At 40.4% G+C, this 15,563-nt stretch overlaps 1 protein-coding gene across 7 annotated transcripts in view; it reads right to left on the minus strand.

The window, feature by feature from the left end:
• The window catches only part of Efhb (EF hand domain family, member B), a 65,291-nt gene that overhangs the window by 37,137 nt on the left and 12,591 nt on the right, over nucleotides 1–15,563 (minus strand). For 3 of the 7 annotated variants that reach the window (XR_003952101.1, XM_006523983.3, NM_172497.3), the window contains exons 4-6: nucleotides 14,205–14,385; nucleotides 10,565–10,675; nucleotides 1,904–2,033 (exon numbers count right to left, since the gene is read on the minus strand). Coding sequence is in view for 6 of the 7 variants with exons in the window: in XM_006523983.3 (XP_006524046.1) it covers nucleotides 1,904–2,033; nucleotides 10,565–10,675; nucleotides 14,205–14,385 (422 nt within the window). In the remaining variant the exon portion in view is untranslated. The other 4 variants (XM_017317378.2, XM_011246351.2, XM_011246352.2 and 1 more) reach the window with 4 other exon arrangements.

Raw genomic sequence — 15,563 nt, forward strand, 5'->3', positions numbered from 1 at the left:
CCCTGGCATTCCCCTGTACTGGGGCATATAAAGTTTGCAAGTCCAATGGGCCTCTCTTTCCAGTGATGGCCGACTAGGCCATCTTTTGATACATATGCAGCTAGAGGCAAGAGCTCCGGGGTACTAGTTAGTTCATAATGTTGTTCCACCTATAGGGTTGCAGATCCCTTTAGCTCCTTGGGTACTTTTTTCTCTAGCTCCTCCATTGGGAGCCCTGTGATCCATCCAATAGCTGACTGTGAGCATCCACTTATGTGTTTGCTAGGCCCCGGCATAGTCTCACAAGAGATAGCTATATCTGGGTCCTTTCAGCAAAATCTTGTTAGTGTATGCAACGGTGTCAGCGTTTGGAAGCTGATTGTGGGATGGATCCCTGGATATGGCAGTCTCTAGATGGTCCATCCTTTTGTCACAGCTCCAAACTTTGTCTCTGTAACTCCTATATTGTAATGTCTATACTAATAAATGATTTTGGAGATGAACAAGAAGGGAAAGGTTGTGGCTTCACAGTGGTGTATTTGTGTGTCAAGTTAACAAGAGATCAAGGAGGATAAGAAATTCTCCCTTTAGGAGGAGGAGAATCCCACTATAACCCAGACTGGCATGCCAATTCACTATCATCCTTCTACCTCGGGCTGCTAGTTTACAGATATGACTCATCACACACAGACTAACTCTGAACTTCTAAGGATACTTATTAGTTGAATGTTGGGCCTATATAAATGTGTATGTGTGTGTGTGTGTGAGAGAGAGAGAGAGAGAGAGAGAGAGAGAGAGAGAAGGAGAGAGAGAGTGTTACTCCCAATCAAACTCAGGGCCTTTGGCATAGCTAGGCAATTGCGTTAGCACCATGGTACATCTTCAGAGCCAGGAAACTTTATATCTGCAGAATAATCATTATTCGTGTGTTGGCTTAGAATAAAAAATAACATAGGTGAAAAACTCAGGACCTCATTTTAAAATTCCAAGGAATAAGTTATATATAGAATGAGTCCAGTTTTCCCCAGAACTTAGGCTGCTAAGAAAAGCATGAGATAAGTGCTCAGCCTAAGCTAAACAGCAAGTCTGAGGCCAGCTACATCATATAAAAACACATCACACACTCAATATCTCTCTCTCTCTCTCTCTCTCTCTCTAAAGAAAAGATCAAAATCTGCAAGTAATTATTAGAGCTTAATAATGGTCCAGGCATGGCAGCTCATATTTATAATCCCAGCACTTACAAGGTAGCCAGGAGGTTGGCCACAAGTTTGTGGCCAGCCTTGATATATAGTGTGCTCTGGGCCAGCAAGGTTATCATGCTAAGACCACGTCTATAAAACCACAGAAGCTGGAAAGATGGCCATTGCAGAGGACCTGACTTGGAGTCCTCATACCCATATGGTGGCTCACCTGTAACTCTAGCTCTAGAAGATGATGTTTCAGTATGTGAGATGTGCACACATGCACACATACAAACACACACACAAACATACACTTAAAAATGAAAATAATACCTAAAGCAACATCAAAAAGTAAATAAAATCCTGTAATTCCAACATTGGGAGGCAGTGGCAAATTGACACAAATTCTAGGCTACTATAGACTTCAGAGTGAGATCCTGTCACCAAAATAAATAAATAGATAGATAGATAGATAGATAGATAGATAGATAGATAGATAGATAGATAGATAATACCGATTCATGAAGTAACTTAAAGAACAGCACAAACCTCTGGGGTAGCCAAAAAGAATGCCTGTTGAAAGTGAAGACATTGCATGATGTATTTTTTCTATTATTGTTATATTAAACCATGTCAACATATTTAGTATCTCTTCCAAATGAATTTTAAGTAGGTAGTTACTTAAGTTCAAAAGCTAAATCTCTAAGACTTACTTCTAGGCCAGGTTTCATCACACTTACATTTGTAGTTCATGGAGCCAATGTAAAGCTTTAGCCATGGTGCGCCCATCATTAAAGTGAGGTGTTGGGATTCCATACAAGTTAAACCTATGGAAGCTTGCCGGGTTATATTTTCGATTCTTTGCTTCTCCTGTGGGTGGTAGGAGCATGGAAGAAGACTTCTGAGTTAAGCCACACAGAGAGAGAGAGAGAAAAGTTTATTTTAGGGAAAGCACACTGTTTTCTCATTGGCACAGAACTCGTGGGGCAAAGGCTGGAACATACCCATGCAGGCAGCTGTTCATACGCAGCTACAGATGGCAAAAGCCCTTCCCTGCACATGCTGGGACACCACAGAATGTTACATACAGAGCTCCTTGTGTTCATGTTTGTAAGATGTGGTGGTTTATGTCTGTAATCTCAGTATATGGGAAGCTGAGAGGAGGATGGGGAGTTCCAGGCCTGCCTGAGCCACATAGTGAGACGAAGTTTCAGGAAAAAACTCTAAGCAAAACAAAACAACCATTGACATCACCCAAAACTGATAAGATTAATAAATGAATTCAAGAAAGCTGAATGATACAAAAAAAATCAATATTAAAAAAATAACTGGAGAGGAGACCATCTGTGACTACCAGAGCTGACAGAATGACTGTCCACATGAGGCAAGGAGATCTGGTTCACAATGCCTCAGTAGTCAGTGCTGGTTCAAACTTTGACAGTCTGACACTGGGCAGTTTATTGTAGGCACATTTAAATATAGTACAAGTTAGAAAAAGTATCTTAGTATGCTTCAGAAATTTATATTCCAAAAGGCTAGAAAACTTAGAAGAAATGGAGAAGTAGCATTATTTGCAGATAATATGATTTTATGAATAAAAGACCCTAAAATCTCCACCAGGAAACTTCTACAAATGATAAACACTTTTGGCAATGTAGTAAGATACAAAGTTAACACACACACAAAAAGAAAAATCAGTGACCTTCCTATTTACCCAAAACAGACTGAGAAAGAAGTCAGGAAAACAACACCTTACACACATTCACACATGTATGCACGCACACAGACACACACAGACACACACCTTGCTTTAACCAAGAAAGTAAAAGATGCAATAAAAAATTTAAGACATTAAGAAAAGAAATTGAATAAGACACCAAAAGGTGGCTTATGCATCAGTAGAACTAATATAGTGAAACAGCCATCTTACCAAAAGCAATGTACAGATTCAATGCAATGCCCATCAAAATAATAAAAGAACTATACAAGGTATTACCACCCCCAATCTCAAGTTGTATTACAGAGCTATAGAAATAAAAATTAGCATGGTCCTGGTATAAAAACAGACACGATGGTCAATGGAATTGAATTGGACACCCAGATGTCATCCCATATACATTTGGACACCTGATAGTTATAATAAAGAAGCCAGAAAAAAAGACAAATAATGCTGGGCAAACTGGATGGCTGCCATGTAGTAAAATGCAAAAAGTTTCATACATATGTATGTATATCATACAATACTCGACTCCAAATCAATCAAGGACCTGAATATAAGGCCACATACCCTTATTGGATAGAAGAGAAAGTGAGAAATTGTCCTGAACTCATTGGCACAGGAAAAGACTTCCTGAACAGAACACCAATAGCACAGGCACTAAAAACAACAATTAATAAATAGGACCTTATGAAATTGGGACTCTTCTCTATGGCAAAGGACTTTATCATTCAGACAAAGGAACAGGCTACACAAGAGGAAAGATCTTTACCAAGTACATCATCAGATAGTGAGCCAATACCTAAAATGAATAAAGAACTAAAAGAAAAAAAAAAACCTGGACATCAAGGAAACAACCCAATTAAAAATTGGACTACAGAAGTAAGGACATCATCAAAGATAAAACACAAATGGTCAAGAAACAAAGAAATGTTCAATAACCTTAGCCATCAGGGAAATGCAAATCAAAACAACTTTGAAATTCCATCTTATACCAGTCAAATGGCCAAGATCAATAAAATAAATGATAATTTATGCAGTTATCATTTGTGGGGAAAGAGGTATGGATGTGGGGAAAGGGAAACACTCATCCATTGTTGTTGGGGGTGCAAACTTGTACAGTCATTATGAAAATCAATGTGGAAATTCTTTAGGAAGCATGAAATAGTACACCTCTTGGGCATATATCCAAAGGATTCCATATCCTGCTTCAAAGATATGTGCTAGTCCATGTTCATTGCTGCTCTATTTATAATACCCAGTAACTGGAAACAGACTAGATGTCCATCAATGGATGAGTAGATCAAGAAAATAAGATGCATGTACACAATGGAATATTACTCAGCAGTTAAAAATATGAAATCAGACGAAAGGATGGAACATCTAGAGACTGCCTCACCTGGGGATCCATCCCAGAATCAGCCACCAAATGCAGACACTATTGCATATGCCAGCAAGATTTTGCTGAAAGGATCCTGATATATCTGTCTCTTGTGAGGCTATGCCAGTGCCTGGCAAATACAGAAGTAGATGCTCACAGTCATCTACAGCATGGAACACAGGGCCCCCAATGGAAGAGCTAGATAAGGTCTTCAAGGAGCTGAAGGGGTCTGCAACCCTATAGGTGGAACAACAATATGAACTAATCAGTACCCCCAGAGCTCGTGTCTCTAGTTGCATATGTAGCAGAAGAGGGCCTAGTTGGCCATCATTGGGAAGAGGCGCCCTTTGGTCTTGCAAACTTTATATGCCTCAGTACAGGGGAACACCAGGGCCAAGAAGTGGGAGTGGGTGGGTGGGGGAGTGGGTGGGGGAGTGTGTGGGGAACTTTTGGGATAGCATTGGAAATGTAAATGAAATAGATACCCAATTAAAAAAAGAAAATATCTAATAAAAATTTAAAAATATATGAAATCATGAAATTCTTTTTTTTTGTTTGTTTTGTTTGTTTGTTTGTTTGGTTGGTTGGTTGGTTGGTTGGTTGGTTGGTTAGTTGGTTGGTTGGTTTGTTGGTTTTGGTTTTTCGAGACAGGGTTTCTCTGTGTAGCCCTGGCTGTCCTAGAACTCACTTTGTAGACCAGGCTGGCCTTGAATTTAGAAATCCGCCTGCCTCTGCCTCCCGAGTGCTGGGATTAAAGGCATGTGCCACCACGCCCGGCTGAAATTCTTGAATGCATGGGTGGAGTTAGAAAAAGTCATCCTAGGTGAGGTAACATAGACCCAAAAAGACAAATATCATCTGTAGCCACCTTTTATAGATTGAGATGTTAAGACTTCAATAGTCAAGTTACTGTCCATACAATTACTGAAGTTCAATATAGACTAAGGAATTGAGGAAGAAGAGGATCTTCCAAGGACAGGGAAATAGAATACATACTTATGGGTAGATTAGAGGGGATCTGAATGAGAGAATTAAATGGAGGCACGGAGAAAAGGGTAAGGGATGGACAACTGACATTAAGGGACATTTGAGGGACCATATAAAAATCTAACACAGTAGAAGCTTCTTAAAATACATACATATATGAAAGAAATCTAAATGGTATCACCAAATAACAGGGAAGACAGAGCCTCAACTGGACATCTCTTGTCACTAAATGAAACCCTCAATTCCAGTGATGGGTTACATCTAATTGTGTTTTTGTCCAAAGAGACCCCAAGGAAACCCCTAAAACAACCCAGGCTATTGCCAAGGTTAGTGATTGCTCTCCACAGATTGACAGTAAAGCCCAATTGCCGAAGAGAAAATATACACAACTCACTGAACACTGAGAAGTAGAGCTAGTGGTTACCAAGAGCCTCTACCCCTACTAGCCAGTGTTCACAGTACCGGAAGGCACTCTGCATGCTACCAAAAGACAAAGGTGAACAGCAACCGAGCTACAAACCTTGAGATTTACAGTGCTGCCTTGCACACATAATACCCCAGTGCAATGGTGGCATTAATACTTGTGGTAGTTACCCACCAGCATCTGAGAGGATGAAAGGCCCACTCCATGAGATAGAACCAGTACCTGACACTGCACAAGTGGCCAAGAACATGAGACTAGGAAGGCCATGGGCGTAGGGTAAAACCAAACATTATTGTTCTGCCAAAGAAATAAAGCAATAAAATAGCCCCCAATGGCATTGTGCTATATCCATAGATCAATGTCTCATTCAGTCATCATCGGGCACCCTCTTCAGTCGATGGGAACTAATATAAAGACCCACAAATGGACAGAGAGTGAGAGACTTTGGAACACAGACCTAAGTGGGATGTCTTCATCAAACCCTTCTCTTCAGGGCTCCTGGATCTATGTAGAAGAGGAGGGTGAAAGATCATTAGAGTCTGAGGGGGTGGATGACAGTGTCTTCTTCTAGGCAAAACAGGACCGATGGACATGCAAACTCACAGAGACTGGGGCATCATGCACAAAGCCCGTACAGGTTCAAACTACATCAGTCCCGGGGCTAAGAGTTGGAAGTGGACATGAGTTCTCATCCCTAACCAAGAAATTATCTCCAATTGACAACCACTTGCAAAGGGAAAAAATAGCTTTCTCCAGTGGAGTCTTACTAGGTATGTAGACCACACTTAAAAGCAGGCCCAGTAGAAGATGGTCAAAACAAAACAAACTTACAGTATTTTTGTAGACCTTTTGTCTTGCATGGGCTTGTTTGAGTATTTTTTATCTTAATGTCATGTGCTTGTAATTTATGGTTTAAATTTTTCTGTTTTTATGGGGCATGTGTCGCACACACATGCACATGCACACTTGTGTGTTTCTTTTGCCTTTTCCTTATTTTTTTCTTTTATTCTGGATTTTGGTTTTTTATTTGCCTGATTTCTAAATATATAGATAAATAAGGCTCAGCGTTTGATGGGCGAGATGATGGGGATGATCTGGGGGAGCAGAAACTGTGATCAGAATACACTGTATGAAAAAAATCCTTTCAATAAAAATAATGGAAAATCTGATGTAGATAATAATATGGAAAATATTACAAAATATTCCATGGGACAAAACAAATTAAGTGGGAATATATAGAAGTATATATACATATGTATTGTACACTAAAGTACATACATAAACCAGGCATGGTGGTATACACCTGTAATCTCAGTATTTGGGAGGCTGAGGCAAGAGGATTTAATGCCAAGTATACAGTGAGTTTGGGGATGGCTTGAACCACATGGGAACCTCTGTCTCAAAAAAGAAAAGGAAAAAAAAATTAGAAACTATGACAAATCTTTCTGAATACTATCTATATAGTTTATATTTATTCAAGAAGTATCTATCATTTCATCAGTAAGTACATTTTAAAGACTTTACTGATCTTGCTGCCACTGAACATTGACCCTGATGTACTATTTAAAGCAACACATTTCTGAGCTTCGTCTGCTTGTTTGCTTGTCTGTTTATTATCTTACTGTGTCATTCTGGATGTCCAGGAACTCAGTATGTAGCTCATGCTGGCCTTGAACTCAAAGTTCCTCCTGCTTCTGCCACCCAGGTGCTAGGATTAAAGGCATGTGCCCTCACGTGAAACCTATCTTTATTCTAGTTATGTATTTATGTAGGAGTAAGGGTGCATGAGGGCAGGTGCCCCTGCAGCCCGGATAAGGGTGGGATACCCCTGGAGACAGAGTAACAAGTGGTTGTGAACTACCTAATGTGAGTGCTCGCAACCAAAATCTGGCCTGAAAGAGTAGTGCACAATTTCAACCACTCAATCATTGCTCTAGTCACTTAAGTGACCAATCCTAAATGTATATCAGATTCCATGAAACCATGAAGGGTCAGATTCTATTTATCTAAACCTAGATGCTTCAATTAAATTCAATAGATAAAGGCTAGAAAAATGCTCAGCTTATCAACTGTAGTTATCTTGGGCTAAGGACATTACAAGGTAACATTTGCTTTTTCTTCATTTTTAATATCCAAATTCTCTGCAATGAGTTTAAGCCTTAGTACCATAAAAAAAGGAAATATAGATAATGTAACTTTCAAAAGGCTAATGTACCTTCCATAAAAATCTGCAAATGAAGACAATTTTGACTTCATTTTTGTCCGTTAAAGCTGATCTAGGTATAGTTTTAATACTCTTGTGTGTGTGTAGTGTGCATATAATGTGTGTGATATATGTGCATGTATATGTCCATGTGTTCCTGCATGTGGGTGTGCTGTGTCAGCAATCATATGAAGGGCAGAGGACAACCTTAGGTGGCATGTTGGTCTTCTCCTTCTACTTTGTTAAAATAGGGTTTCTTTGCTATTTTCTGCCAATTTTCTAGGCTAGCTGGCCTGAGTTCTGACAGGAACATTACAAACCGGAATTACAGACCCACAATACTCTACTGAGCTTCACTCAGTTCTGAAGATATAAACAACTCCTCATACTTGTACAGCAAGCACTTTACCCACTAAACAACGTATTCAGCCCTACTCTAAATAGTTTTAAAGCATTCACCAATTTACATACATACATACACACACACACATTTAGTCATGGTTACCGTTTGTTGTTGCTGTTTTGTTATAGGTTGTTGCTATTCTGAAACAGGGTCTTGTGTAGCTAAGGATAGCCTAGAACTCCTAGTATCCTCCTGCATAAGTCATCCTGGTCAGCTCCAAATTAAGCATTCTGACAAAACCAGGTATAGTGGCACATTCCTATACTCACAGCACGTGAGAGCTGGAGACAGGAATATCAGAAGGTCAAGGCAGCCTTCAGCTACATACTAAATTTTAGACAAAATGTTATTTTCATAAAAACTGTGGGAGGACAGAAAGTATAAAGGAAAGAGAGGAAGGCAGGTCATAGAAACAAAGAGAGAAAGATAATGAGTCATAAAAAAAGACAAGAAGTCAAGGGCAGGAGAAGGATACTGTGTTCAAGTGACCAAGGACAGCAGCAGTTGAAGACAGAAGTAGAAACTATCCATCCTTGGGAACACATTAAGGAGCTAAGAAGACAGAAGCAGACTCCAGACGGGGCTTTCTCAAGACCCAAATCAGAGTCTAATCACTTCATTATTCTATCAAGACTACACTGACATATTTTTAATTCAGATGTATTTTACGGCACTATAAAATGTATGTTGACCCTTAAACTCATCCTAGTACTGTGGGGCTATTAGACCAGATCACTAAGAAGCTGATAGTGGTTGTTCTAGGCACTAAACTAAGCTTTTTTGCATGTACTCAACTCACACAAGGTCACCATGCCACTCAAGAACCAAGACAGATTGAGGATCGGATGTATAAACTACTCAAGTTCTAAGACAGAAAATGAGTGAATGAAAATTTAAACCTAGGGAGCTAGTGAGATGGCTCAGTGGGTAAGAGCACCGACTGTTCTTCTGAAGGTCCAGAGTTCAAATTCCAGCAGCCACATGGTGGCTCACAACCATCCGTAACGAGATCTGACTCCCTCTTCTGGAATGAATACATTTGAACCTAATCTGTCCAATTCATAATCCTACACACTTGACCAAGATTGGTGTTGCATGCCTCCAGTCTTAGCTAGGTGGGGGGCTGAGAAGGAAAGATTACTTAAGTCTATGAGTTCAAAAGCATCCTAGGCAATGAAGATTCTTTCTTAAATGTGGCAAGGGGTGGGGCCGACATTCTAATAAGTTATCACTAAAGCTAAAAGCCACTAAATAAAATAAGTACACATAGCGTTTCCTCAGCGTTTCTCAGCTGATGTTGCCCTTTATTTATTATTGTTGTGCCTTTGCATGATGAGGTGGGAAGTGTACCCCAGTGTACATGCAGAGGTCAGAAAACAACTTTCCATATTCTGCTCTCTCAAGCGGGTTATGTGGGTTCTGAGGATTAAACTCTGGTCACCAGATTTCTGTTTGTGTGTTTCGCTTTGCTTTGTTTTGTTTTATGTAGGTTCTGGGGATTAAACTCTGGTGGCCAGGTTTGCATGGTAAACTCCCTTACCCAATGAACTACCTCCCTATGATTTTTTTTCATTTTAATAATACATATATGTCTGTATTTCTTTTATTGTTGTTCTTGTGGTCTTGAAGCAAAGTCTCACTCTAGCCCAGAGGGAACTAGAATTCTCCCTGTAGAACAGAGTGGCCTCAAACATCTGGCAAGAATTCTCTCTGTAGAACAAAGTGGCCTCAAACATCTGGCAGCCCTCCTACCTCAGCTTCCTGAATGCTGAGACTATAGGAGTAAGTCACCATACCCAACTATTTCTTTTCATCCATTTATTCATTCATTCATTTTTGAGGCAAGATCTCACTATATAGCCCAGGGTGGCCTGGAACTCACAGAGATTTGTTTGCCTTGGCCTCCAAGGGTGCTGGGATTAGAGGTCTATGACACCATTTGGGGCACTTGCTCGTTAGCTTGCTTACATTCTTCTTTTTTAAATATACAGCTTCACTATGCACACCATGCTAACCTCAAACCCACAATCATCTTTCAAGCTCTTGAGAACTGGGGTTATAATCACCTACCATCCTGCCTAGCTATATTTTTAGAATATATTTTAAGAATGTGATGTGTTCGTCTACCATGGTTTGTGATGCTATGAATGATAGTAAACTGCCGTGTATGGATCAACTGCATCATCCATGAGGTGTCCAACTTCATGAACATTATGCGCTGTGCTTTTCTTGACAAATTTGAGAGTCTCACATCCTTAGCCCCGCTTCATACTGGGTGAGACTTACCTGCAAAATAATCATTGTGAGAGACAGTGTACAAATCATGTCCTTCCTGTCCTTCTTTAAGCACATCTTCGAAGGATTTCGATGGATTCACAGTGTCACGAACAGACAGTTCTGAAGAAAGAATCAACAAGATCAACATTAAGGACTCCTGGCTATTGGTTGTGTATATAAACTACAGCCAATGACCATCAGTTTGGTCTGATGGGTTCATAAGCTACACAGAATGCCTGGAAGATCACATTGCCAATTAAACAAATATCAGCAAAAAACAAGATGAGCTGTACATAGTGGAGGAAGGAGGACCAGGACTTCAAGGATAGCCTGGGCTACATAGTGAATTTGAGGCCAGCCTAGGCTACATGTGACTCTGCCCTAAAAGAGAGGGGCAGGGAGAGAGAGGAGAGACAGAGACAGAGACAAAGAGACAGAGAATAAAGAGGAGGAGGAAGGGAGGAGAGGGAAGGGAGATAGGGAGAGGAGAGAATAAGTCTATGCATCATTTAGCTGTAGAGCTCTGAGAATTCTGAAGATCAGAATTCTACCAGAGTCATTGGGTTATCCTCAGCCATGCTCCAACTCCAATTAAATTCTCCATCCTGAGACTCTAGACATTTCTGGCTTATATTTGTTCCCAACTTCCTAGGCTAATGCAAGCAAATCTGAATTCCAAATTAGAAATGCTGGTGTGACATGTGCAAATTTTGGCAGCTGTAACTTGAAGCAGGAACATGGAGTCTGTTTTGATCTGATTCTCCACTCTCAACATAGCCAGAGATAACAGGGAACTCCAAGAGTCAAGAACAAATTCCTCTTCCCACAACTATCAATTCATATACAGTGAGTTGTCTTGTTTCACTTACTATTCTTCAAAGGCTGGGGATTGAATGTGGGCCTTTATGCATACAAGACATTCCCTCCATCACTAAACTGTGTGTCTCAGACAGGATCTGAGTGTGTGTGTTTGTGTGTGTGTGTGTGTATTTACATACACACATACATTTACATACACACTTGAGATTGTCCTGCCTCAGCCACTTGAGTTCTAGGATTATAGGCACAATGCTCCATTTCAATTTATATGAAAAGTCTTTCTCACAGGCATGAGTTTGAATCCTTACCCTGCTAGGTAGCATAGTTTGGACAGGTTGCCAGGTAAGTAGGATGCTGAGCTGTTATAGCTCAGTCTCATTCTTATTTTCTACTTCCTGGTCCATGAATATGTGAGAGTAACAGCTACAAGTCTTGGCTGCCATGAACTCTACCATGCCTTCCTTATCATAATGAACTGTATTCTCTCAAACCAAATTAGCCCTTCCTTAAGTTGATTCTGCCATTAACTATATATCAAGAATAGCAGATAATGGATACCACTATGCCCATCTTACTCAATACCTTTTATTAAAGTTTTCTTATTTGAAACAGGGTCTCTTGTAGCTCAGGGTGGCGTTAAACTCCTGATCTTCCTACCTCTGCTTCCCAAATGCTGGAGTTATAGGCACATGCCACTGTACCTGGCTGTTACCTAATAATCTTTTAAATGTAACCCCACTCCCTGTTCCCTGCTCCCCATCAATCTATCAATATATATTACTATGTTAATCTCACCAGCCCTCTTTGGCTTTCCTATCGGGAACTGAAGTCTGTGAATTAATAGCTCATGATATCAGAAGTTGGTGATAGACTACCTGCCTACTTGTATGAGACCCCAGGCCCAATCTCCAGCAATGTAATGAATCCAGAGAGAGTGGGTACGGGGAGTAAGATGGAGAAGGGGAGAGGAAGAGAGAGGAAGGGAGGAAGGGAGGGAAAGAAAAAGAGAGAAAAAAATCATGTTCAAATAATACGAAAAGGCTAGTGTAGTAGACATATCAGCACGCACAGCATTGTCCCACACAGGACAGAGTTGGAAGGTCTGAAGCTCCAGATCTATCTGGGCTACACAGTGAGTCCTGTTTTTAAAACAAAAGGTAAAAAGATCACTGAGGATGCAACTCAGAGATAGAAGACTTGACTAGCTTGCTCAGGGCCCAAGATTCAATCCATAGTAGAGAACACTTTCCTATAAAGTACTACTTGAAGTTTAAAAAAAAAATTTACTTGGAGATTTTTAGATGTTCATGTTTAATATATAAAGACATATTATGATATGTTTCTCTCATTGGGTAGATGTACTGGCCAGTTTTGTGTGTCAACTTGACACAGGCTGGAGTTATTCCCGAGAAAGGAGCTTCAGTTGGGGAAGTGCCTCCATGAGATCCAGCTGTGGGGCATTTTCTCAATTAGTGATCAAGGGGGAAAGGCCCCTTGTGGGTGGGGCCATCTCTGGGCTGGTAGTCTTGGGTTCTAAAAGAGAGCAGGCTAAGCAAGCCAGGGGAAGCAAGCCAGTAACATTCCTCCATGGCCTCTGCATCAGCTCCTGCTTCCTGACCTGCTTGAGTTCCAGTCCTGCATCCTTTGGTGATCAACAGCAATGTGGAAAGTATAAGCTGAATAAACCCTTTCCTCCCCAACTGCTTCTTCGTCATGATGTTTTGTCCAGGAATAGAAACCCTAACTAAGACAGTAGATATCTTAAATGATAATTCAAACCCCACAGTGTGGTTTACATCTGTAATCCCAGTGCTTGGAAAGTAGGGGCACACAGGTCAAGTGCAAGCCTGAGGCTGGGAGACACCTTATCTTGAAAAACCCAGTAAGTAAGTAAATAACTCAAGGAAGATCATTTAGTTGAACTTAATGACAACAATATTCTTCAAGTGTTCTGACAGAAAGGTTGCTGGCACATAGTGGGCTTGTACTTCAGGATCTCTGACCACAGTGAGAATCCTGTGGGTTGCCAAGAATGGTGGTCAATGCCTTTCATCCCAGTACTCCAGAGGCAGAGGAAGGTGGATCTCCAAGAGTTCCAAGTTTCAGAATCAGTGTGGTCTACATAATGAGTTCCAAGTCAGGCAAGGCTACCTACTGTGAGCACATTGTCTCAACACACACACACACACACACACAAATAAATAAATAGCAAAACCCACAGGTTTCTCTCAGTTGGTTCCAATGTCCAATGGAGGTAATAATGATCTGTTTTGCTTTTAGGAATGCAATGAAGCAAACAGAAACAGTATTTCTTTTGATATGTGAATCATTATATCAATTGATGCAGAGAGTAAGTATCATAAAGTAACCTAAAAGTAAAGAAAAATTAACAAGAGGGAAGGGAGAGAGGGAGGGAGGAATACAAGAAGAAAGGAAGAGAGAGCGAGAGATCCTGCTATGATACCATCTTTTTACTTGTACCTGGAGTATTTCAGTCATCTCTCTCTGTGCGACACTCTTCAGGTACCATGGCAAGATACCCACTAAGTAGAAAAAAAAGTATAGATTTAAATAAAAGCAGAAAACTGAAAGCAAAAAATGCAAACGTGAGATTATAGTTAGGGGACAGAGAGGATGTGATGTCATTGTCAACAGGACAAGATAGAAGGAGAGAATGGCCCAAGCAGACCACTGACCTTGTGTGAAGACTATGTTCATCTTTCATCACTAACAATCCTTCACATCATCAACAGAAAATATATCAGTGACATATTTAATCCAGTTTCATAAGACGTATTTCCCACCTCCTCCTGTCCCTTATTTTTACTACCTCTGATAGTCGGTGTCCCTAATGTTGTGTTGATCACATCCATTCCTTTTGGCAATCCTGGTGTTTGATCATGAGATTTTCCCAATGGTGCTCGTTGATGGCTAAAATATATAGATTCTTTTTTGTCTTTAATTTTCTGTTGAAACGTGGTAATGGGCTGTGGGTTTATCAATGATCCCATCTAAAGAAATTATAGAATGTTCATGTATCGAAACCAGTATTTGTAAGAAAACTAAAACTCTAATGAGAAGAAAATACGATTAAAGTGCTATTTCCCCCATCATCATTGGCTGTGCTCATCTTCCAATGAACTGACAATGAAATCAGTACTGAAAAGTTTAACAAAGCAGATGCAGAACTTTCAGCTAGGACTGTATCCCAGCTCTTGGGGGAACTGAAGTACCAGGATACTAAGCTCCAGGCAGGCATGAAACTACAGAAAGATTGCAAGACCAGATGGAGAATGGTTCAGTAGTGGAGTGCTCATGAGGCTGTAAGTTCTAACCACAAAGCAGAAAATAAAAAAGGACTAGAGAAGTAGCTCAGCAATAGAGCACTTGCCTAACAGGTACAAGACCACGGGTTCAATCCCCAGCATTAAGTAAATAGATAGTTAAGTATGTACATATGTACATACATACATACATACATACATACACAGACAGATAAATTTAACTTTCCTACAGTGGTGCTAACGACTTATGGAAGGAGTTTCCAGGTTATTGATGCAAATACTCAAGAACACGTATGACAAGCACAGAACATAAAATCATTTCCACCAACTTTCTCAAACATATAAAACCCAGATTAGACCTAATGACACAGTACTGTAATCCCAGTCCTTAAGTAACAGAGGCAGGAAGATTGAGGCCAACCTGGACTACAGAGTTAAAAACTTCAAATAACAAAAGATAAAAATGAGAGAAAGCACTGGGCATGGTGTGGCACATGCCTTTAATCCCAGAACTGTGGAGGAAGAGGCAGGTGGATCTGAGTTCAAGGCCAGTCCTGTCTACAAAGCAAGTTCCAGGATAGCTATGGCTATGTAGAAAAATCACTGCCTCAAACAAACAAACAAACAAACAAAAAGCAGGGGAGAGATAGACAGGAAGAGAAAGACAAGAGAGATAGATGCTGGGCATAGTACATTGTCTCAAAAACAGAAAAGGCCCTGAGGCATGGATCAGCAAGTAAAAATACTGCCACAAGAGCCTGCCAGTGTAACTTTGATCCCCAGAAACCATGTAAAGAAAGAGGGAATCAACTCTACAAAGTTGTCCTCTAAGTCCCTACATGCATGCCCACACATAAAACACATACGTGCGTGCACACATGCGTGCATGTGCACACACACACACG

This window comes from Mus musculus, chromosome 17 (assembly GCF_000001635.26).
Source record: "Mus musculus strain C57BL/6J chromosome 17, GRCm38.p6 C57BL/6J".
NCBI classification, from domain to species: Eukaryota; Metazoa; Chordata; class Mammalia; order Rodentia; family Muridae; genus Mus; species Mus musculus.